Below are 24,873 nucleotides of genomic sequence, written 5' to 3'. Positions count from 1 at the left end.
TCATTTTCACATATCTAAACACAACACTCTTTACTCAGCTATAATTCCACAGTTCTAGTAAGCCTTCTTCACCCAGTTCCTTTTTTCCATGTGTGAACTTCTCTGTAGTATACTTTTATTATGACCCTTACCAACTTCTACCTTGCATTTTTGAGCAGGTCCCATTTTCCCTCTTAGACTACAGGCTCTTTGGACAAGTTCCTTTGTGATTCTTTTCATCTGCCTCACAAGGCCTAGCTCTCTTATCCATGGAACCACTCATATTCTTCCAAAGTCATAACCAAAGCAGAAAATGAAGAGAATTCACTGAAGTTCCAATACTATGACAGTAAAAAAAGACGTCAGGAAGACAACTCTCAATATGTTTACTCCTTTAAGTTCTTTTTGGACAATGTAGAAGAGTGGTTAAAAGCACAGGTTTTGGAGCCTGACTGCCTGGGATTGAATCTCAGTACTGCCACTTAGTAGCTGTGTAACTCTGGGCACGTTACTTAATCTCTTTCTGTGTCACAGTTTTCTCATCTGTACAAAAAAAATTAATAAGGTTCCTGTAAGAAATAAGTTAGCTAGTGCTTATGAAAGTGATTATTTAGCAAGAAGTTATTAAAGTGATTACCACTTGTAAACTTCCACATAAATAATAGCAGACTAATTTCATTGAGGGCAAACATCTACCCCTTGCACTTGTATATCCCAGAACTTGGCACTGGTATAGGCACTCAGTTGGCAGCTGACAGTCCAGGTTTGATGAGACTAAACTAGGATAACAGGAGTGATAATGCAAGAGAAGCTGAAGAACAACTAACGCTCCTGTGTACCACCATTTCATGGACATTTGTATACATGTAAACTCAATATACACATCCCTCCTACAAAACACACTGTTACGATCCTTAAAATATGTATTATTTCGATTCCTCTTTTCTCCCTATAGTAATCTATTAGTTAATGTAGCTCATCCTCTCTTTGTATTGCTTCAACTCTCCTTCCCATGTCCACACTATCATAGCCACATTTCTCACACTATCACACCTGAATAACTACAAAGTACCCTGGTATTTTTCAATGTGTACAGTTTTTCCTACTTCAACACACAAAGTTACCAGACAAATGGTCTTCAAATAATGTGAACTGTGTTAATCACAATATTCTAGTCTGGCATATACTATATTCTAAGAAAAATGTTTAAGGCTAATCTCATATATATTTACTCTTCTACCGGCATTTCTCAAAGTCCTCAATATTAAAAAGCTGTAATAGTAACTCATTTTAGTTGCTTTAAAAAAATGTGTTTTTCAGCCACATGTCTGATGTCTTCTTTTGCCAAAAATATACATCATATACAAATATGTGTCTTTGGAATTTCACACAATTATCTTTAGTGAATAATCCCATAAAAGTATCAAAGAAAAGGAAAACTAACAGACTGAATCCTAGATTTCTAGTTACTGATAAAGGCAAAGTAAACTGGTCAGGTAAACACTCTCACAGGTAACAACTAAAAACCTAAACAAAATAGAAGAAAACAACTATTTAAAAATCACCGGAAGTCAACCAAATGTCAGCATAAATCAAAAAGATTTTACCACCAATGGAATCACAATGGGTAAGAATTCTAAGTACTGACCTCTGCAGCTCCAGCAACAGAAAGCTATAGTATTAACTTCATGTCTGGCCAAGCATCTAGAAATTTGAAGGGAAAATCCTTAAAGTAAGAGACCCACTAAAGGAATGAGACCTAAACTGAGTATAAGCTGACCAGAGTAAGGAGGGGGGAGGAGAGAAAGACACCCAAGAGAGCTCAGAAAAAAACAGCAGCACCTAGAGCCGGAAGAACTGAGCAGAACTGTCTGCTGCTATACCCGTGGGAAGACAGAGTGAGTAGCTTCAGTCCATACAAGTTAACTCCCTGCTAGAGTAACACTAACAAAAACATCCTCAAAAGAACAAAAGAAATCTCAAGTCGCTACAACATATTAATAACCATGATGTCCAGTTCTCAATAAAAAACTATCAGGCATGCAAAAAAACCCTTTTTAAACACGCTCACACTCAGGGGAAAAAAAGGCAGGCAAAAGAAATGGGACTCCAAATTAGCCCAGATGTTAGATACAGCAGACACACAATTCAAAGAAGCTATTATAATTTTTAAAGAGTTAAAAAATATTCAATTTTCTCTAATGGAATTAAAAGGAAATAATCTTAATGGATGTAAAGGTAAGAAATCCCAGCAGAAAAAAAATACACACACACACACACTTTTATATATATATATGGAGAGAGAGAGAGAACAAACACACCAAATGGAAATTCTAGAGCTAAAAGCACAACAAAAATTCCCTAGAAAAGGTTCAACAGCAAATTGGAAATGGCAAAAAAAAATTTGGTGAATTTGAAGAGAGTTCAAAAGAAATCATCCAATCTGAAGAAGATTCAGATACAGTAAGACTATTCATATATAGTAAAACTAGTATATATGAAAATATATTCAGAAAATATAATAATATATAAATATATATAATATATATGAAAATATACTATTCAGATACAGTAAGACTATTCATACATAGTAAAACTATGTATGAATAGTCTTACTATATTCATATATAGTAAGACTTCTAGTCAAGGTGGAGGCATAGGTAAAGACACTTCACCTCCTTGCACAACTACAGAAAAAATTACAACTAGACTACAAAACAAATATTACCCAGAAGTGTCAGAAAATTAAGTTGTATGGAAGTATGACAACCAAGGATTTAAGAAGCCACATTCATCCAGATGGGTAGGAAGGGCATAGACACAGGGAGAGGTGGAGAGGCGCAGAGAAGCAGCAGAATAGGTAGTCCCACATTCACATGTGGTGGATTAAAATCAAGAGGGATACCTCAGGAGCAAGGGACCCCAGCCCCAAACCAGACCACTCAGCAACACAGGGTTCTAGCGCCAGAAGATAAATCCCCGTAGCTTTTGGCTGTAAAAACTGGGCAGGGGTGGGGAGGGGGATATTGGGGCGGTGAAAGAAACTACCGGATTATCAAGGTACTCCTCTTAAAGGGCCTGCACAGACTTACACAGACCCACCCCTTGTGGAATTCAGCACCAGGGCAACAGCTCAAATGGCACAAGTGGCATATGGGAAGAAAGTGAAGTGACTGGAAACGGCCAGTGCTGGGAGACAGCTTACTCCTGGGCAAACCCTCAGAAGCCAGACAGCAGTTAGTTACCTACAGGGAAGTTCCCATACGACTGTCAGCTGACTTCCCAAAAGAATCCTTACAGGGTAGAAGGGGCTGGCAAGAAGTATTCAAAATGATGAAAAGCTTACAATCTAGATTACTGTAGCCAGAAAAGCTACTATTTAGAATGGAAGGGAAGATAAAGTGCTTCACCATCACCAAGACCTTATTATATGAAATGTTACAAAGACTTAAGAAAAAGATCAGCCCTGACTGGCATGGCTCAGTGGAATGAGCACTGGACTGAGAGGCAGGAGTCACCAGTTTGATCCCCAGTCAAGGTACATGCCCAGGTTGCAGGCCATGTCTCCCGCTGGGAGCACACAAGAGGCAACCACACACTGATGTTTCTCCCTCTCCCTAAAAATAAATAAATAAAACCTTTAAAAAAAGAAAGACAAAGAAGATCAAAACTGTGAATATTAAAATGGCAATAAATTCACAAATATCAACAAGTGAATCTAAAAAAAAAAAAAGCAAACAACCCAAACAGGAACAAAATGGAGATCACTTGGAGGACTATCAGCTTTGAGGGGGAAAGGAGAGAATGGGGGAAAAGGTACAGGGAATAAGAAGCATAATTGGTAGGTACAAAACAGACGGGGGGGGGGGGGGGGGGGGGAGNGGGGGGGGGGGTGAGGAGTTAAGAATAGTATAGGAAATGTGAAGCCGAAGAACTTATATGCACAACCCACATACAAGAACTAAAGGGGGTAGGGGGTTACTGGAAGGAATGGGGGTACCAGGTGGAAGACGGCAAAGGGGGGAAAATTGGGACTACTATAATAGTATAATCAATAAAGTATATTTTTTTAAAAATTCATATAACAGCACTTTCTACACTAAAGCAATTTAACCAGAAATCTACATTTAAATTTAAATTTTTCTAACTTCAGATCAGAAGAGAAACTAAGACATCAAATATAATTTAAATCCTGAAACAAATTTAAATCCTCAAGCATATGTTTCAGATTTAAATTATAAGTTTATGAATTATGAAATATTATCAAATGGTTCAGATTTTATTAAAATAAGATTTCTGATTTCTATTTTCAATAAAATTTACCTAAACCAAATAATGGTTACTCTATGAAGAAGAACATTCTATTAATTGGGAGAGGGCATAAGAAGGCTTTCCAGAGTGCTAGAAATCACCTACATCTTGGTCTAGATGGTGTTTCACATATGAGCATACATATGTAAAATGTATTCAATTGTAAGATTTGTGCACCTTACTATACCCAAATTATCCTTCTTTTAGAGAAGGAAGGGGGGCAAGGAAAGAGAAACCAAGTGAGGGATGGGAAGAAGAAACTAACTTACCTAAAACCTGATCATCTGTTAAGCCAAACGCTGACATGACATTTTTATTGATTTCATCTTGGTTTTTTAAAGGATCAAAAGCTGACATACTTGCTGCCATAACCTGAGTAGACTGTTTTCCAGAAGAATCAGAAGCAGCAGGCTTTTCTTCCCTACCATCCACGGTTTCTGTAAAAGGAAAAAACAAAGCTTGTTTCCATTTTACCTATACTCACTAAGGGCTAACAAACAGAATATAGGGAAATACAGGGTGGGTCAAAAGTAGGTTTACAGTTCTGGGTATGTGAAACATAAGAGTTTATTCCTGTATTATTATTTATTATTGTATTACTTTCAATACAAATGACTGTAAACCTATTTTTACCCCACACTCTAAATATGTGCATATAGTCAAAATGTTAGAAGTTATTCTGAATGCAGTATTATAGATAATTCTACTTCTTTATAATTGTTCATAATTTTTATTTTTTAATTAGGGAAAAAAGTCAAAAGGAAATACAAGATAAATAAAAGCTTTTTAAAAAAACTAAATCAACATTCTTCCATAAGAATTATTAGATGAGAAAAAACATTCAAGTTCCTCCAGCTCCTTAACAGAAACATTTTACTTTTTTTGGTGTCCCAAGACCTATAACCTAATATCAGATACAGACTGAACAACTGATTTATTCAGTAAAAGGAAAAGATATTAACTAAAGTAACAATTATCAACTTTTATGTTTTATTTCTACTTGTTTATTAGCCCATTACTAAATTAAATGGACATCTCAAGCCTACCAATACATTAAACACATACTTTTAACTTGCTATGTCTTTGTTCAAAATACTTATTACTTACTTAAATCCTTACAGATGAAATTATATGTGTCTAAGATTTGCTCAAAATAACGTGGCAGGGGTGGGAGTGTCAATGACATGGTGCTATGACTTGATCAACTGTTAATGTTGGGTGTGGGTTCATGGGATTCATTACAGTATGTCTACTTTTGTATAGGTTTAAATTTTTCTTTAATAAATTAGTTTTAAAATAGAAAAATAAAATGCTAAACACTCTGAGCCTGGTTAATTTAAAACCATGCTTTTCTACCATGGACACTGAGATACTAGACAGGCTTTCATAGCCCTACTTTGTAAAAGAAAAAGGTTTCAAGAATAACCCACATTTTACAAACAGAAACATGAGACCAAGAAAAAAAGACATCAAAAACAAAACAAAATATCTAAGTAAAAAGAATACTGCTACACCATTTACTCAGTTGACAGATAATTGTTATTTTTCTGTTACCAAGTAAATGAACATCAGTTATTAGATCACCTCTTTAATCAAGGAAAAATTTATCTTGTGATAAAAACATTACATACTAAGGGGAATATAAGCAAACATGGGCTAGCAGCTCTCATTTATTCCTACCATCCACTGGTTACCCAAATATTACCTAAATTTCTAGAAATACTCCTTTAAAGTAAGACCACTAGTTACCTATCTTCCTCACCAATTTTCCTTTTTCTGAGTCCAAGGCTACACCCCAAGAGCATGTCACGTCAATCTTACAAATTATTCCCCCTCACATTACTCTGTTCCACTGCCTATGCATCCTTTCACTAACTGCAAACTAAATCCATCAGAGAACGCTACATGTCCACCCACCTATACTAGTTGCTCCATAGCACTAGAGCTACTGCAACAGGACAATTCGGTATCTAAGGCAGCCTACACATTGTCTTCCTCACAGAGGAAACAAGTGTCCAAGAAGCACCACAGACGTAGAGCACTGAAAAATAGAGATAGCTGTACATTTTTGGTGTAGAGCAAGCCACAGGGTTCTAAAGATGACAGATGACTGACAGTTTTGTGATCCAGACTTTCAATTTCTGATGTAGCTTCTTTGGCTTATTTTATGCTATTTTTCTTGAGATTATTAAGTCAGAATATGTTTTAAGAGCTTACAAGCTTACAAATTTCATGCAAGGAAGGTGGTCAAGAGGTAATTGATCTTACTAAGTACAGGGGAGGGAGTAAAAAATAAATTACAACCATCTCTAAAAATAAAGCACCTNAAAAATAGAGATAGCTGTACATTTTCGGTGTAGAGCAAGCCACAGGGTTCTAAAGATGATGACAGATGACTGACAGTTTTGTGATCCAGACTTTCAACTTCTGATGTAGCTTCTTTGGCTTATTTTATGCTATTTTTCTTGAGATTATTAAGTCAGAATATGTTTTAAGAGCTTACAAGCTTACAAATTTCATGCAAGGAAGGTGGTCAAGAGGTAATTGATCTTACTAAGTACAGGGGAGGGAGCAAAAAATAAATTACAACCATCTCTAAAAATAAAGCACCTCGGTAAGAAGTAAACATGAAAATAAAAAACCGATGAAGTAGTCAATCTAGTGACAAGAAATAAATGAGACAAAAAGGATACTTCATTAAAACCAAAAAAGCTTGTAATTCTATTTCTTGGAGCAGACTGTAGGCTACTGTAGATCATTTCTGTACAGTACTGACTATACTTGTAGAATTTTGATCTAAGTTTCAAATTATTCTATAGATGTTTATACCCCATGAAATTATACGCAAATGTTGTTGTGTCAGCATCTATGAATTTGTCTGGGAAAATGTTCAAAAGTTTTATTCAGATCCTTGACCTAATTTGGGGCTTTCTCTTTGGAGAGACAAGGTTCAAAAAAGGCAATTTGCTCTGACCTAAAATATAAAAAGTTTCATCATAAAGAGGCCAGGAGAATCTCATTATAGTGGTTCAACAAATCTCCAATATGCTCTCAAATACAGAGGTGGAACTAGGAATTACTAATCAATCACCAAATATTTACTGAGCACTACCAGTAACACAGTTCCACATGGCTGGAGAAAGAGAAGAAAAGGGAAACTATGAAAAATGCATCTTTACTTAGAATACAACTAAATTAAAGAAAGGAAACTAATGCCAAAATTTAAATGGGGTCAAATAAGTATCTCAGAGCCTAAGTGTTTCAAGGGATTACACAATGCCACTTCTCCACAAAATCATTTTCTATTCAGCCTCTCATATGCTATCATCAGATTCAGTAACAGTTTTAAGCATGTAAAACTTATAAGCAAACACAAAAATTATTCTAAAAAGTTTATTAAAGTGCAACATCCAAAAATATTAAAAGTTGAGAAAAGCAGATTTTTTAAAATATACTTTTAATTCATAATACATACTTAAATCTCACTTTACTGTTAAACTATATTTGGTCTCAAAATTATGCCAGTTCCAAATTTACTGATTAAGTCTTGCTTCATCTTAGTATAAATAGTACATGTTATTTGTAAAATGAAAAAAAAATTTCTTTGCATATTATAATTATTAAAATTGTGTTTAAGATAATCTTTACAATATGCCACTTGAATATACTAATCTAGAATTATTTTTTTCTTGATACTACCTCATATACCAATTGAAATAAAATGATTTCAATTCTTAAGGTTCGTTAATTAACTATGTCAACAAACACAGGAATCTAAGGCTAGTTGTAAAACAACCACCCAGAGAGCATTTTAAAAATGGGATTCCTGGGCCCTGCCCTCCAGGAGCTCTAAGATGAGATCCAGAAACTGGTATAACAAAATCTCCAGGCAACCCTGATGAAAGCCAGGTTTGGGAATACACACATGAATGCCAGCACAAATGACAATGAGAGTGCCATCGCATTCCTACGGAAGAGTTAATAAAAATCTGCAAAAAAAGGTCAGAAAAACATGGATTCACAGTCTACCATTTTCAGGAATACTGGTGGAAGGTCCTGGTTCGCCAGGTGGTTCCAAGGTATCCAACAAGCGATTCACTTTATTTCGAAGTTCTATGAGTTCTCGACGAAGATATTTCACCTGACTTGATTCAAGGGGTCTTGGCTGGCCATTAACTGGAATAAAAGAATTAATTTGCTTAAAATTAAGAAATGTTTCTGAGTAAGTATATCAATAGAATAATGTGTAATAAGATAAATATATCTTTAAAAGGTGTAACAAAATCAAACAAGATACCTATAGATGTCATTTGAATAGTAACTTTTTAATGAAAGAACACTATTGAAAATAATTTACTTTTTGGAAAAAATAAATATTCATCAGTCTTTGCTAATGCCAGATCTATGGCTTAAACCATAGTGTTTAAAAAGGTTTATTAGAAGAATTCAACTACAGTAAAATAAAGTCTATAGAAAACTTCAATATAATTTAATAGAAATTACATATCTTCAAAAGCTCATTTTACTTTTCCTTATCCATTATATTCTTGAAATATTACAATAAACACCTTATTCTACATATAAATTTTCACATAATAGGTATGTTATCCCTCTTGCCTACTTTTGACCTAAAAAAATAAATAGCTACCTAATATAACTGACCTAAAAAGTAGCCTATTAAAACAAAAATATGCAGAATTCATGAATCCATACCACCACTGACCTTAAATGTAGTGACAGTGGACCCTTGAACAACGTAAGACTGAACCACACAGGTCCACTTACACATTGATTTTCTCCAATAAATACAGTAGATATATCTGTCCTCTTATGATTTCCTTAACATTTTTCTAGATTATGTTATTATAAAAATACAGTATATAATAAGTATAACATACAAAATGTGTTAATCAACTATTTGTGTTAACTGTGAGGCTTCTAGTCAACAGTAGGCTATTAATAAAGGTTCTGGGAGTCAAAAGTTATATGTAGATTTTTGACTGCACAAGGGTTTAATGCCCCTAACTATGGCATTGTTCAAGTCAATTGTACTTCCAAAAGCAGTATGTAAGCAACAAAAAGTCAAGATTATTCAACAGCCATTGTTGTTTTAAGGAAGGCAATGTTACTTCATTTAATTACTCGTTTTCTTTAAATAACCTTGAGCTGACTTTAAAAAAAAAACCCTTCATCCAGCCACAAACACTGTCATCACTGAGGTAATTAAAAAAAAAAATGTGACACAAGGCTCTGAATGCAACCTCAAGATAGGAGTTCAAAATTTAAACTGAAATGTTATATGCATTGCCAGTACACATATATACAAACTGCTAAGCTATCATATTAGAGAAGAAAATTTATTTGAAAATAAAGGTTTAGGGAGAGTCTGTTAAATATATTTCAAACATCAAACCACCAATATAAGCTTTTAGAACACAACCCACCAGTATTTTGCACACATCCTATACAGATATGAGGAAATTCAGTATCATCTCCTACCTATACCAATTAATTATTGGCTTTTACTGGGTATTACTGTTTTTCTCTAATATCTGAAAAAAAGAAAAGCAGCCAGGAACTGGCTTGGTACTGTAAAACAAGCCTTGGTGTTGCTAGAGGCTAGCCTGGCATTCACAGGTAGGCTGCGCTATTCTCTTGCTGAACATGAACAATTTCAAAGAACACCAACCAGAACAGATCACTCTATTACTGTGATTAGGACAAAAACAAAGCCACTCCAGGATCATGTGAGAACTCAGACAAAAACGAGAACACTGACCAAATCACAAAAATGACCAAACATCCTTGGCTAGTACGAGTGACTGCTGCTATTTTAACAATTTTAACTTTAGCTTCAATTCATTCCTCCCACCTTCTGGTTAAGGATTGGTAAGGCCCCTGACCACAGGATTACTGCTGCCACTTCCTTACAGCATCCAATCTACAGCAAAGTCCCACTTCCCTGAACCTTCTCCAAAATCACCTAATACAAGCCCAAGATGTATATACAACCCTTTCTAACACACTTTCACTGGGACAGTCTGTTATTTTCCATGCTGTTCATTTGCCCTCACTGCCAATGTATTTATAGTTATACCCCTTTTCATTTCTAATGTTGCTTATTTGTGCTTTTCCTTAACTAATCTTAATAGAGGTTTGCTAAGTCAATTCCCTGACTTCTAGTTCATCTTTATTCTTTATTATTTTCTCCCTTCTAAGTTATCTGGGCTTACTTTGTCTTTTTTTAATTTAACACTATACATATAAAATTAATGCAAAATTCACCCAAATTTGTTCAACTACAGCTATAGTACTGGTAGTCTCTGGCTGAAGCACAATGACCTGACCAGACCATTAAATGATGTATTTTCAACTATATAAAAATTTTTGAATTATTAAGGCTTAATTGTATATGTAATTGTATAGAATTATAGTCATGTGTAATTATAATCATATATATAATTGATTTAAAACCCAGCATATAAGAGGTCTGTCCAGAAGGTATCCAGCCATTTATGTAAGAGACATTTATTGAAGAAGATACAAGATACAAGAAACATTGTACAGAGGACAATGACATGTCAGTCCCCTTCAAAGTAGGCACCCTGGGACCTCACACAGTTCTCCCCATCAGTATCAGTTGCCCCATCATATCTACCTGAATCTCATTGATAGTCTGATGATAGTTGATGGTCTCCTTTCAAAAGTGATTTTTATTTTTTTGGGGGGGGGGTTGACTCTCTTATGCTCATTTTATTATTTGTTTCCCATTTAATGTTTATTGTATTTTTCCCCATTACCATTTAGTCCCCTTAAACTCCTCTTCTCACAGCAATCACCACACTGTTGTTCATGTCCAGGAGTCCTTTTTCCTTTCTCCTCAATCCCCGCATTCCCTAACCTCAATTCTTCCACCACTAAGTTTTTGGAAAAGCCAGAAGTCGCAGGGCATCAAATCTGGGCTGTCGGGAATGCTGAATCACCTGGGTGATTTGATGTTTCACCAAAAAACTCTGCACGAGATGTGATGCATGAGTGGATGCGATGTCATGATGAAGGTGCTAATCACCAGCTACCCAAATCTATGGCCTTCTAAATCATCTGAATAGCTTCCATGGAGAAATGTTCAAACTTAACACAAAATTTGATGCAAATTTGTTGCTCTACTTGCTCAATCATTTTGAATGTGACAGCCACACAGTACTCATGCTCACTCAATGGGGTCTACTGTCCCCACTGACTAGTACAGTGTAGTCCATCACTGTTCAAGCAAGAGCATTCCAGTCCACTCTCCTTGGCTGCCAGGTTATATTGATGTTGCCAAATCTGTTTTCGTTATATTAACAATGGCTGGGCTTTTTCTGGACAGACCTCATATATCCCTAATATGGCCTATGATCTAAAGCCATCTACCTTAGTGGTTTTTGAAACACCATATATTATATAATACCTAATTAAAAGTTTAAATTCCCTATTCCGTAACTATGTGTTTTTATTAGTGTATAATTTTATGACTTTAATAAATTATTTCAAGCACATACACTTTAAATACACATTCATTAAATCTTCATTATCCTATGTTTGCTCCGAATCAGTAAGAAAACAATACAGCAGTAATTAAATCTCCCTACCTCTCCCCAAAACTCATCCTCCCCTGCTTCATGGTTTAAATTGAAATTTTGTTTTTTCTATAACAATCATTAGATTTATCTTTGTTACAACTATAACTAGATTTTAGTTATACTTTATAATCCTTTCATATTAGGGTATATAGCAATTGTTCTTTGTGAGAATTGCCCAACATAAGGTTAAAAAGTTCCCTTCTATTTCCAGTTTGCTGTGCCTTTTTAACATGATTGAGGTAGGAATGCTTTTTCTTTTAGAAAAGATAATTCAGTTTTTCCCTTTTAACCTGTTATTTGGAAAGTGGTATTAATAGATATTCTTACTCAAACCAATCTTGTACTCTGCTAGGATGAACAATCCTGGCAATGATATGTTTAAATATTCACCACTAAATTTATCATTATTTAGTACTTTGTATCTATGTTTATGTGAGACTATTCTTTTTCCTTGGGTAGTTTTCATGTTAAAGTTACATTAACCTCATAAAATAAGTTACTGCATATCTCTCCTTTACCTATTCCCTAGAATAGTTTGTACAATTTGGGATCAACTTGCTTAAATGTTTAATAGAATAATTGGTTTGTTTTCCTCAATGTTAAATGGGACAACCAAATATGCTGTTTTTGAAACACTTATATTTTAAATTCACCTAGGAAACTGTCGAACATCTGAGTTTTTAAACTGAAAGTTATTCATAGTAGTCATAATATAGATTTTTTAAAGTTCTGCCATTTTAGTTATGCCTTTTTATCTAATATTGCTTATTTTTGCCTTCTTTTTCCTTAACTAATCTTAACAGAGGTTTGCAAATTGTATCTTTTCAAAATTGTTGATACTATCGATACCCTGACTTCTAGTTCATTTCTGCTCTTTCCTATTTTCGTCAAGTTATTCGGTTTACTTTATTCTTCTGTATTTAAGGCTATAAAGATCCCTTCAAGTTAGCTTTAGCATACTCTACAGACTTGTTATGTAGAAGTCATCACATATTTCTAATTCCCATTATGATTTCTTTTTTGACTCACTTTAAAAGCATATTTTATCTTCAAAAGTATTGAAATTGGGTTATGTTTTTTGTACAGTGGTTTCTAACGAGGCCAGACATACGATCTCTAGGACATCTCTGATATGTAATGAAATCTGTTGAAAACCCCAGTATGTGGTCAGCTTTAAAAATATACATGTATACTCAAAAAACCTGTATCTCTTCCTAATTGATAAATCAACCTTTTATCTGTTTTCTTCAAATTTTCTGTCCTTACTAATTTTGAGCCTACCTGATTTAACAGTTTCTGAGAGAAGAGTATTAAAAGTTCTCCCATGATTGTGAATTTTTTCCCCCTTTCTGTCAATTTTTACTTAGGAAAAAACTAAGACTATGATGCGTAAGTGTTCAGAATTGTTATATGTGCCCAGTGAATCATCCTTTTTATCGCTGTTGTGATTACTAATAAAGGTTTCACTTAGAGTCTCTTCTGTTAATACTACCAACTATCTTTTGAGTTTGTCTAATATATGTTTCTAGCCCTTTACTTTCAAACTGTGAATAATCTTTCACTATGCCTCCTATAATCAGCATTTTTAATTCCAGTAAGAGTATCTCCAGACCTTGTACATTTAGTCTGTTTATGTATATCATGGTTAGTGTTCTGTTCTATTTATCAAACTTTCTGTCTGCCTCTTTTCCTGCTTCCTCTCCATCTAGTGAACCAAAGTACCCTTTGCCTCTTCTCCCTCTACTGGCTAGCAATAGTGTTAACAATAATCACTGGTACATTTTCGATATGCATACTTCAATTTAGAAAATCTACAGTTAATTACTATCCTTTTCCCAAACAATACAACTCTTTAAAATATTTTAATTCCTATCAAACCTTCCTGCCTTATACATAATTATTGCAAGGTATTTTTGTTCCATCTTATTTTTATTCATAATACTGTGATTTTTATAAACAGTGATCATTTATTATAAATGTTAACCAGTTTACCTGCTTACAATTTCTTGCATCATTCTCCATTCTTTTAGATTCAAGTCCCTCTTTCTGAAACCACAGCTAAAAATTCTTTTAACAAGGGTCCATGAGTAGTAGGTTTTCAGCTTTTGTTCTTACTTCCTCTTATTCCTGAAGTTTAGCAAACTACAGAATGATACTTTTTTATTTATTGTTTTACTGAACAGTTTGAAGATGTTATTCTACTTTCTTATAGCATCTATTATTACTATGAAGAAGTCTAACAGTATAATTGCACTGTTGGTGATCAGCCTTATTCTCTCAGGCTTCTTTTTTTTTTAATTTAAATTATTTTATTGTTGCTCAATTACAGTTGTCTGTATTTTCTCCCCACCCCTTCCCCCAATGCCCTCCAAATCCACCTCCCTCCCTTGCTTCCAACCTCCCCCTTGGTTTTGTCCATGTGTCCTTCTCAGGCTACTTTTAAGACTATCTCATTGCCCTATATATTTCCTGGCTTCATGACAAATGTCCATTGGAGATTTATTTTTACTTATCCTGCTCAGGACTCACTGTGCCTCCTAAATCAGATGGTTTATACATTTTATATAACTGTAAAAAATTCTGTAGCTATTACTTGCTCATATATTTCCACTCCTCCAATATCTCCTTCTTTAAAATCTTAATGGAAATAGGCAGGACTTTCTTATTTTCTCATAGCCTATTCTCCATCTCTGTGTTTTTGTGCTTTGTTCTGTATTTCTTTGGATTACCTTTCACTTCACTGATTCCCTCTTCAGCTGAAATCAATCTGCTACTCAACCTGCCCACTTTCTATTTAATTTCAATGACTATATTTTTCACTACCAAAGGTTAACTTAAATTCTATTTAAAATTTATTCTTTTTTCATCGTGCCTTGTTCTTATATTATCTTCCCTTTCATGTCTTAATAACTTTAACACATTTTATAGATATCACTTCTATTAATTAAAGTTCTTAGAAGTCTGATCTCATTAGTCATATCCACTGTTTCTTCCTCACACAGACTGTTTCATGTATCTTACCAGTTCCAAACTGTTAAATTCACCAACAAGATTTTGTCTGTGAAAAGCCTATGTGACCTGCATTAAAAACATACCATTCCAGAAAGACTTTTGCAGTTGTTTCTTGCTATTGTTTTTATAGTAATATCTGGACTGGAGAGTGCCCAAATTGGACAGATATTCTAAATTTAAACCTAACACATCTAAGGACATGGTTATGAATCTTTAAGGAAGCCTGCACAAATCCCTGACAGCCCAGGACACAAATTCCTATATCATTTCCTTGACTTTTCCTGTTACCAATAAAGAGGTATTTTTCTTCTATAATATTCTTTGTGAGAGTATAACCCATTGAGGGTCTAAGACCCCAAGGCCTATGCACATGGACACCAAATGCCAAGCCCTCAGATTATGCAGACTGAAAACTTTATTATCATCACCAAAAACACCCCAAGTCTCAGCTTTTGGTACTTTAGGCCCTGTTTATTTAATTCCATCTATTTTGGTTCCCTGGACATTTCCTTTACTCTAAGCTCAAGTACACTATTCAAAATATATATCTGTAATATTTACCTAGCACATCCTCAATGTTTCTGGAAGGAGGGCTTTCAGTTTACCTAATGCCTGGTAGCTGGCCAAGAGTAGTAATTTAGATTCCATGTTATTTAAAAAACACCTTTTATTTAAAAATGTTCTAAACAGTTTTTGTTACTAACATTTTGAAGTCTGATTCACAATCACCCTTCCTAGATGGAGATGAAAGAGATACAAGTTAAATCAACTAATCACAATCATATTTCATGGAACTGTAAGGTTCAGTGCCACATAAGTTCTTTTAAATCTAAAACAAAACATTTAGGAAAAAAAGTCCATATTTTATTGTTCACATAATCATGCTAGCACCTTAACTCTGTAATTATTTTTATCTTGTCCCTTAAGAGTTCTGCCTTGCAAATATGTTACAATCCATAAGGAAACAAAATCTAAATTAAAGTATCAGAAGTAGTCCTATACTTGTTTTTTATCAGAACTACCTCTAATCTTTAAGTACTCCTTAAAAAATGTCTAAGGTATCAGGCCTATATATTAAGCCCTGAAAGTAAGTAAAAACATACACATTATAGAAAATAATTATATAATCTTCAAGAACAAAATTTAAAGGTAGTGTTTACACTAGAATTATTTTCAATCCTGGAAACACTTATAAAAGTGGCACAGATTACTTTTTTTAAGGTATAGAGAGACTTTATTATAAGAGATTATTCCAAGAATAAAGGACTATTGCAATGAGATGTGGGAGGTGAAGGGGTAACTACTGCCATAATGGAACTCTCTGACCAGTCTTATCTGCAACTATTTCCAAGATTAGTTGGGCATTTCTTTTACAGGGAGCAGAGAACAAAGGGTAAAAAGAACTGGCTGTGGGGACATGGGATGAATGGGTGAAGGGGCCAGTGATCACCCTGAAGATCAGAGAATGTTTTATAGCCAAGCCAGTCTATTTTCAGGAGTGCTAAATAAAAAGGGGCTATAAGCTGGCCCAGAGTGAGGGTGGGTCAAAATTCAGAGGCCTAGAGGAAGGAGAGAAGACTAACTGAAGTTTGGTCAAGTTAAGCTAGCCAGTATTTTGCCCACATTGATCAAAGAGTACAATCAGCTCAGCTAATCAAATATCATGCAAAACTAATGGGCATTTGAAGGGTGTGTGTCTGACCCTGTCATAAATAAGGGGGCATCCACGAGTCATATCTAAATCACATGGGGAAGGCAGTTCCTTGCTGTAAACCATTTTAGGAACACAAACGGTTGGGGGGATTTCTTTATAATCACTGGTTCACTGAATCTCAGCATTCAGGTTCAAGTTCAACATTTCCAGAGTCACAGGGTTCAACATTTCCAGAAGTCACAGGATTCAAATTCAACATTGTCAGCATACAGAGAAAACTCTCCACCAATTCAATGAAAAGCTGAAGAGATATACCAATAAGGAGATGCTGGGTTCTCAGGTGAGTCCACACCTAGCTCCCTAATTTTTCTCCCACAGGGTGAAGAGGCATCTAGCAGCAAGGCCTGTTGCAGGAAACAGGCACCCTCCATGAAGCGAGTGACACTGAGGCCAGATGCAGTCAGCATCCCACAGATTACTTTTTAAGGTAACTAAGCAGATGAGGAATTTTAAACATGACTATTTTCTATTAATTATATATATGATTATAATTACACATGACTATAATTCTATACAATTACATATACAATTAAGCCTTAATAATTCAAAAATTTTTATAGTTGAAAATACATCATTTAATTCTGCATCTTTAAAAAAAGAAAAAGCCAAAAAGTCTTTAATAAAAATACAATGAATAAAATAGTAAATATATTAGCAAGCTTACCACTTACCAAATAATGTCAGTTTCAGTATTCTACTACACTGAATGGCAAAGGAAAGATCAGAACTATCAAAAATTGTTATAAGGTCTCCATCTGTACAAAAAAAAAGAAGTTTCAGATTTGCATCAGCAGTAAACTAGGATATACATTAAATTAAAATCCAAAATCCAGATTGCATAGCATAATTAGAATTTCCCATAAAAACCTTAAACAAACATTAAGGGATCTAGGAAAGATGTATTTATTCTGAAAAAAATACTAGGTCAACTTGGCTTATTATTTTAAAGACAAGGTATATATCATTAAGCAGAACCAAAATATAGCTAACATTAATACATTAAGTCATCTTTTACTAGTTAGTCACCAGGAAATGCATGGTAACAATATCAAAATTACTGGTTTAGACTACATCTTTCCATTCCAGAAAATGTAAATATACTTATCAAAAGTTAAAATAATAAAGATGCTCAAGATTCAAATTTTAAGTCTAAGTACACTAAAATGACACTGACACAAATGGCAGGGAAGCAATACACGGAATGTAAAGGTAACTAAAAGTGTTACAAAGACGACGTTTGCAGAATTGCCCTAATGAATGGGTAGACACTAAAATCTTTCCGGTCACTAACAATTTTAAGATGAAAATTATCAACTTACCCCCCACCCCCCAAAATTCATATACATCAGATTCTGAAATCCCCTAGATCCCAAGGGTAAAGAATACGATAATTAGCATATCAATTGCTTGTTTCAAAATGTTCAAAAGCCTAGGGGGAAAATAAATGTTCTCCAGAGAGAGCAGGGACAGAAAAGCAGCCACAGGCAGGAGTAGGTCAGGGGCTTCTGCAGGGCATGTTCACAGACACAGTTGGGTTGGGTGGGAAGTCCTGTCCTCGAGAGGCTGGGAGGCTGCTCTGCTACACCAGCTTTAACACTGACTGTGCAGATCTGGCAATAAAAGCCATAACAAAGAATTTTATAATTGTTTTTAGTTCTTTATAACCTGACCTACTTCTTGGAACAAACACATCTAATGTTCAACTTTAGGGATTCTACTCATAAACACATTTTTAAGAAAATATAGTATATATGTAAAAGAAGGAAACTTTGGTTGACTGTCCTTCTTCTGTTCTGAATTCCACAACAGAAACAGAGTATCTCCGATGATTAGAAGTTTACCTAAGCCAGCACACAAGTTATAAACACAAATCTGTACAATTCGAAACACTTAAAAATACCATGTAAAACAAATTTGTGTGGTAACTACATGTAGAGGACAAAGTTTTAATAATCAGGATACCCTGAGTTAGGGGTCCCCAAACTGAAATCAATGGACAAATTCCTATGTTTATAGACTGCAAACTAAAAATGGTTCTACATTTTGAAAAGGTTTTTTTTTAAAAAAAATGATGAGATGGAGGGCTTATGTGACTGATTCACAATGCTAAAATATTAATCTGATCCTTTAAAGAAAATGCTTGCTGACCCTGACCTAAATAAAAATAAGGGAGTTAAGAGAAAGCCAGATAAATAGGTTAAGATATGCCAACTCTGAGGTAAAAGCAAAGCATCTCAAGTAAAATGAAAATTGTAAAATTCAAGTTGTAAAGTCAAAAAAACATTTAATTTGTAAAGTCAAAAAAAAACATTTAATAATATGTAATTTAAATTGATAAATTAAAGCCCACATTTGGAAGTCAAAGATATGAAAGTCAGTATATTGTAAGTAGATGAGATTGCTAGGGAAAAGAACTGGAAGAAAATTGTTTTCCTTTATTGTTCCTGATCATGGGTGACCCTCAAAAATTAGTTTTGAGTAACATTAGAGCATATATTACTAAAAAATAAAGGAGAATTACACCTGTAGCTTAGCTGTTTGTCAGTGATTTACACTTACCTTCTACAATATAAGTTGTCAGAAAGTAGCTATCCAACCAGAGACATTTCTTGACCCATTGACACTTTGGTCTAGATGATGTGATGTCAGCAGAAATGATATAAATTCACTACTTCATGGCCCACAGAACTGCCCATGTGTTCCTCTACAGTCTACTTTCATCCATCTGCCTACCAGATGACATTACTAAAGGTGAATTTGTAAGCCTGTGCTGAAGATAGAACTGATGTCAACCTGGGTATCTAAATGATTTGAGCGTTAACCACTAAGATTTTTTTTTTAAGATTTTATTTATTTATCTTTAGAGGGGAAGGAAAGAAGAGAGGGAGAGAATGTAAATGTCTCGTGGGTCCCCTGATGGGAACTGGCCTGCAACCCAGGCATGTGCCCTGACTGGGAACTGAACCGCAATCTTCTGGTTCGCAGGCCCACACTCAATCCACTGAGCTACACCAGCCAGGGCCCACTGAGATTTTAAAATTTCTATTTTAACAGCTGTCACTACTGTCACAATAAACCAACAAAGAGGAGAAGCTATTAGTGAAAAAGAAGAAAATGGGGAAAGCACAGTGTCAGGGATGTTAAGGAATAAGAGTATTTAAGCACAGGATGGTATAGATAGCAATGCTGAGTATTGAGATCAAAATGAAACAGATTGAAATTCAGCAGTAAAAAAAAGATACTGGTAACCACCTAAAGTACGATTTCAGTAGTTGCTAACAAGAAGAACAGGTTTAAAGAAAAGGAAATGAAGGTAGTCTACTACTACAATTCCACTGTGTTTGGTGAAACATTTGTTATGTTAAAATCCATCTCCTTAAAGATAGTTTCACGGTCAAATGAGTCTGGGAATAAATACTGCATGCTATAAATTGACAATATACATCAGCATAAAATCGTGCAGTAAAAAACCACATCTGCCCTGGCTGGTGTGGCTCAGTGGATTGAGCAACTGCCTGTGAACCAAAGGGTCGCTGATTGGATTCCCAGTCAGGGCACATGCCTGCGTTGCAGGCCAGGTCCCCAGTAGGGAGCATGCAAGAGGCAACTACACACTGATGTTTCTCTCACTCTCTTTTTCCCTCCCTTCCCCTAATAATAAACAAAATATTTTTTAAAAGAAAGGAACACATCTTTGTTTAAACAAGCTTTTCCATATTTGATTGACCATGCAATCCTTTTCCAATCAATACCTACTGACATCCCTTTCACTTCAAGAAATATAAGCAAAAGTTTGGTTTTGAAAGCAAAAAGAAAGCCAGAATTCCATAGACAGAACAGAAAAAAAAATGCTTGTTAAATATATGTGACAAATGTCCTATCACTCATACCCCTTTCTAATAATACATCCCTCATCTATTTTTCACTTATAAAAGAATAACTACACACACATTCCGTGAGATATTGTAAAAGAAGTAGGCACTCAAATTAGCATGAAAGGGAACAGAATTTTTATTCTGAGACTGTTCCATGAAATATAGGCAAAAGAATACATATTATATTCATGTTTTGAAAAACTAACTTTAGAAACACTCTTACCTTCATCTTTATACTTTATTGTAACTTCATCATTACTCAGAAGTTTTCCTCTGAAAACTCGTTGCATCATTAGCACTAATTCATCATATGTAATATCTTCATTATGAATGGGAATTCGTCGAATATCCTCCCCAAGTTGAGCTTTGATGATTAGCTTCCCACTTAGGTCCAACTGTCCATTCATGGTGGACTCCAGGATGTTAGATATATACAACTCTACAGAAAGACTGAGAAAATGGTTTTGATGATTAAACAGCTGTAAAGCATATCTTAAAAAAGCAAAGCTATTATTAGAATCTAAGAAATTCTGACCATCAAGAGACATTCACTCTTCCTATGTGACCATAGTCCTTTTAAAATGGTCTGAAGGTAACTTTACTGTGTTATATGCCTAATAAAATAACTTTCATTGTCTGTTTTATGTCTATTACTATTTCACCCACATTTTAACTCATCTGACATTATCATTTAGATTTCTATCTTAACATGTCTAAAATTTCTCCATTTCAGTCAGTAACCATCCTTCCTTCCAGTTGTTCAAGATACACATGTATTCTCTCTTTTCCTCACAACTTATATCTACCAAATTGCTAACAATCTAAAACCTAGTTACCACTACCTTCAAAATATCTCTAGAATGCAATCACTTTACTATCTTCACTTCTAATGAGCTTGGTCCAAGTCTCCATCATCTTTTGCCTGGATTATTGCAAAAGACTCTGAACTGCTCTGCCTGCTTTTTACCTTTGACCGCTTTTATCTATTCCCAACACACCAGGCCCGTCTCTTCTTTTCAAGACCAAGATGTTCTTGAATATATTCCCTATAACCACTGAACATTTCCCCTACCATCAATTCCTTTCTCCTGCTCCAAGCAAATGATCTCTTAGAAAGCTTAAAGTACCTAATCTTCTACTGGCTACATTCTGGTTTCAACCTCATGCTTTACTACTGGCAGCTCTCTGTTTTCTCCTCTTAAATCTGTTATCTCATTAACATCGTACTTTGTTTCCATAGTTATTTACAGTTATTGTGTGTGTATATGTGTGAAGAAAGCAGCCTTCCTACCCCCCCCAACACATCTCAACCCTTAAAACACTTGAAATATTCATGAATCCTAATTCGTTTTGTGAATATTACATAAACGCCCCATGCCCTTGCAACTACTCCTTAAATGAATGTCTCACCATCCTTTGAACAGATATTTTATTGATAAATCTTTAATGCCCATGTTAAAATAGGACATTAAGTATTGAATCGGACATTTTAAGGTCAATTCATAACAGAATGTATTGTGTTATACAATCTGGATGCTGTGTTTACTTTAATGTAAAATAAAAATCCAGTTAGTTTTTTATTTGCAAACTCTCACACTGGACTTCTCATGAAGACTATGAAACCTCTATACAACCTCTTCACTTGTTAGCCAAAACTGACCTCTTCATTCAGGAAAAATTTACCGGAATACATATTATGTGCCAAGCTCTGCAGTATGATTACTACAACAAGACGGTGAAGATACACTTTGTTTGCCCTATAGCCTAATACACAGGTGGCAAACACAAGGCCCAGCCAAATCTGGTCCTTCACCTTATTTTATCCAGCCAGCGCCTTGTTTCTACCCAGCAGCAGTGTAGAGCTCTCGCTTAACTGTTAAGGAGTAGTTACATTTACACAGTCCTAAATTACATTCGGCCCTTTGAAGGCAACCAGAGGCTGATGTGGCCCCTGGGGAAAATGAGTTTGACACCTCTGGCCTAACAGTAATAAAGAACTTCAGTTAAACAATGTTACTTTCTACTACCTACAGGTTGTATAAATCAACAATAATGTAGTTAAGGACCAGAGCTTAGTACTATCTATTCTCAGCAGCACCTAGAATAGAACTTGACATACAGTAGGTACACACTTGTTTCTGGTTCCCTGAACATCAGACTAATGAGAAATAGTATTAAGTTCTGGTAAAGGAATTGGGAGAAGAAAGCTGTATCATAGGTCAGCTCTAAGTTAGATATTCACAATGTACCTTCTTTATATAGCTAAAAGTGAAAACATACTCCTAGTTAAAAGAATTTCCAACATCAGATATTATTGATAGTATGTGCACCCTTTTGATTGTGAGGGATTCTTGCTCACCAATGGATCTCATATTAGTCTCCTTCACTTTGTATCTGCCACATTTGCCTACAAATTCACGTATTCCTTGGTGTTTCCCATGGACTGTAAACTCTCCAGGGCCAAGAACCAAGGTTTCTTTACAAAGTCTGTCCCCAGTTTGTGCAGTGATCTCCTTAAAGCATGCACAAATATCACAAAACTAAGCACACCACAGAAGTTCCCCTTCCAGGGGAAATCCCATCCCCACCTTATTTTTTTCAATGTAACAGTATAATTTAGTGCCACCTCTTTTTCTCTAACTTCAGTCAAGAGATAGAGACCAGTATGAACTACTACCACCCAGGAATGTTGGGGAGATCCTTACAGCATTTTCTTGTCCTTGCCCCACTCCCTTTGAAGTCCAGAAATGACACAGCCACCGACTTACGCAACCTCCCAACAGGAACACTGTTCTCAACACTAGAGAATAAAGTGACATGCCCAAGGACACATAAGATGACTGCATCTTGAACCAGGATCTAGGTTCAGTGGCCAAGCCCCCAACTCCACTAACCCTAAGGGTAGGGCCCTGCTCAAATTTAGTGGCGTGTGCTTAGGCCCATCCAGAGGGTAGCAATTTCCTTTAAGAAATTCTAAGTAAAATCAGCCCTGGCTGGTGTAGCTCAGTGGATGGGGCGGGGGGGGTGGGGGGAGCCTGAGAACCAGAGGATCGCAGTTCAATTCCCAGTCAGGGCACATGCCTGGGTTGCAGGCCAGTTCCTGGCAGGGGACACATAATTGTATGTATCCCCGGCAGAGGCAACCATACACTGATATTTCTCTCCCTCCCTCCTTCCCTTCCCCTCTAAAGATAAATAAAATTTTATTTTAAAAAAAGAAGTTCTAAGTAAAATCAACCCGTGATTATTCCGAAAATCCACAGTTCTGCCTGACCAGAGAAAAGATGGTCAAGATTCCCACTACAAGCCATGTGACCTTAAGCAAGTATTTCTGGAAGCCTTTTTTATCACAAGAAAAAATGGGAATATCTAAATCTGGACCAAGCATCTAAAATACTTTGTACAGTGCGTATCAAAGTAAACTCTTAAAAGTTAGCTATCACGCTCACTACGAAACTGGGTCGGGTCTACAAACGGCACTTGATTAGGTGCTGACATAGACCAAAAAAACCTGGTTCTTCTTACAAGACCCCAATCCACTTATTCCCATAGGCACCATTTTCCACCCTTCTCATCCTTCCAAGCCCCTCTGGAGGTTAGGCGCCCGACTACCACAGGCCTTCCAAAACACCTCTCCCGTCCGTCCGGCTGTCCGACTCCTAGAGCCAAACGGAAGAATCGCGACAGCACATGCCGCCCCAAACGTCTCCCGCAGCCCCCTGAGACCCGCCTCCCGCCACCATGGACCCCTCCTCCCACCGCGGCGGGCCCCTCCCCCACGACAAGCCCCACCCGGCCTGTCTCCTCTCCCCCTGGCGCCCCTACCCAAGGCCCCTCCGGCCCCACCCGCCCAGCGGCCGCGGGTTCGAACGAGACCCTACCGGCGCTTCCTCGTCTCCCGCCCGCCTAGTCCAAAAGAGCGGCTGCGCCCCCGTCTCCACCAGCCGTACCCGCTCGCCGAGGGCGCGTTGCCGCCTCTCCGCGGGTCCTCGCTGACCTGACCCGCGCAAGGCCGCCGGACTCTGGGACGTCTGCGGCGGCTTCGGTCACGGCCCACTCCACTGCTCTCCTCAGCTGCCGCACCTCGCCTGTGGAATCGCGCAGGCCCCGGCCAATCGCACGGACGCACCAAGCCTAACGAGCGCTCAGGCCCAGTACGTGGCAGGTGAGGGAAGAAGAGGGGCGGGAGCAAGAAAGAAAAAAAAAGTCCTTTCGCCCCGCCTCACTGCCAGCACGCCACCCCAGAACGCATGCGCAGCGACAGGGACCTTGGGGCTGCGGCGGTTCGGGCCTGCGTGGGGCGGAGTCTCTGCTTTCTCCCGGGATCACGGAGTATAGGAAGTTCGAGCTGAATGGATGC

At 36.5% G+C, this 24,873-nt stretch overlaps 1 protein-coding gene across 5 annotated transcripts in view; it reads right to left on the bottom strand.

Moving 5' to 3' along the window:
- TFG (trafficking from ER to golgi regulator) overlaps positions 1-24,657 on the bottom strand; it is a 36,880-nt gene extending 12,223 nt beyond the window's left edge. For 3 of the 5 annotated variants that reach the window (XM_037058954.1, XM_037058956.1, XM_037058957.1), the window contains exons 1-5: positions 24,464-24,657; positions 20,737-20,963; positions 17,310-17,393; positions 8,320-8,466; positions 4,560-4,727 (exon numbers count right to left, since the gene is read on the bottom strand). In XM_037058954.1, the coding sequence (XP_036914849.1) occupies positions 4,560-4,727; positions 8,320-8,466; positions 17,310-17,393; positions 20,737-20,920 (583 nt within the window). In that variant the 5' untranslated portion in view covers positions 20,921-20,963; positions 24,464-24,657. The remainder of the gene's footprint in view (positions 1-4,559; positions 4,728-8,319; positions 8,467-17,309; positions 17,394-20,736; positions 20,964-24,463) is intronic. The other 2 variants (XM_037058958.1, XM_037058959.1) reach the window with 2 other exon arrangements.
- Positions 24,658-24,873: the final 216 nt, after the last annotated feature.

The sequence above is a fragment of the Sturnira hondurensis genome, unplaced genomic scaffold, assembly GCF_014824575.4.
Source record: "Sturnira hondurensis isolate 20B ecotype Veracruz unplaced genomic scaffold, ASM1482457v3 Scaffold0010428, whole genome shotgun sequence".
NCBI lineage: Eukaryota > Metazoa > Chordata > Mammalia > Chiroptera > Phyllostomidae > Sturnira > Sturnira hondurensis.
This window is presented reverse-complemented; position numbering and strand designations above follow the sequence as displayed.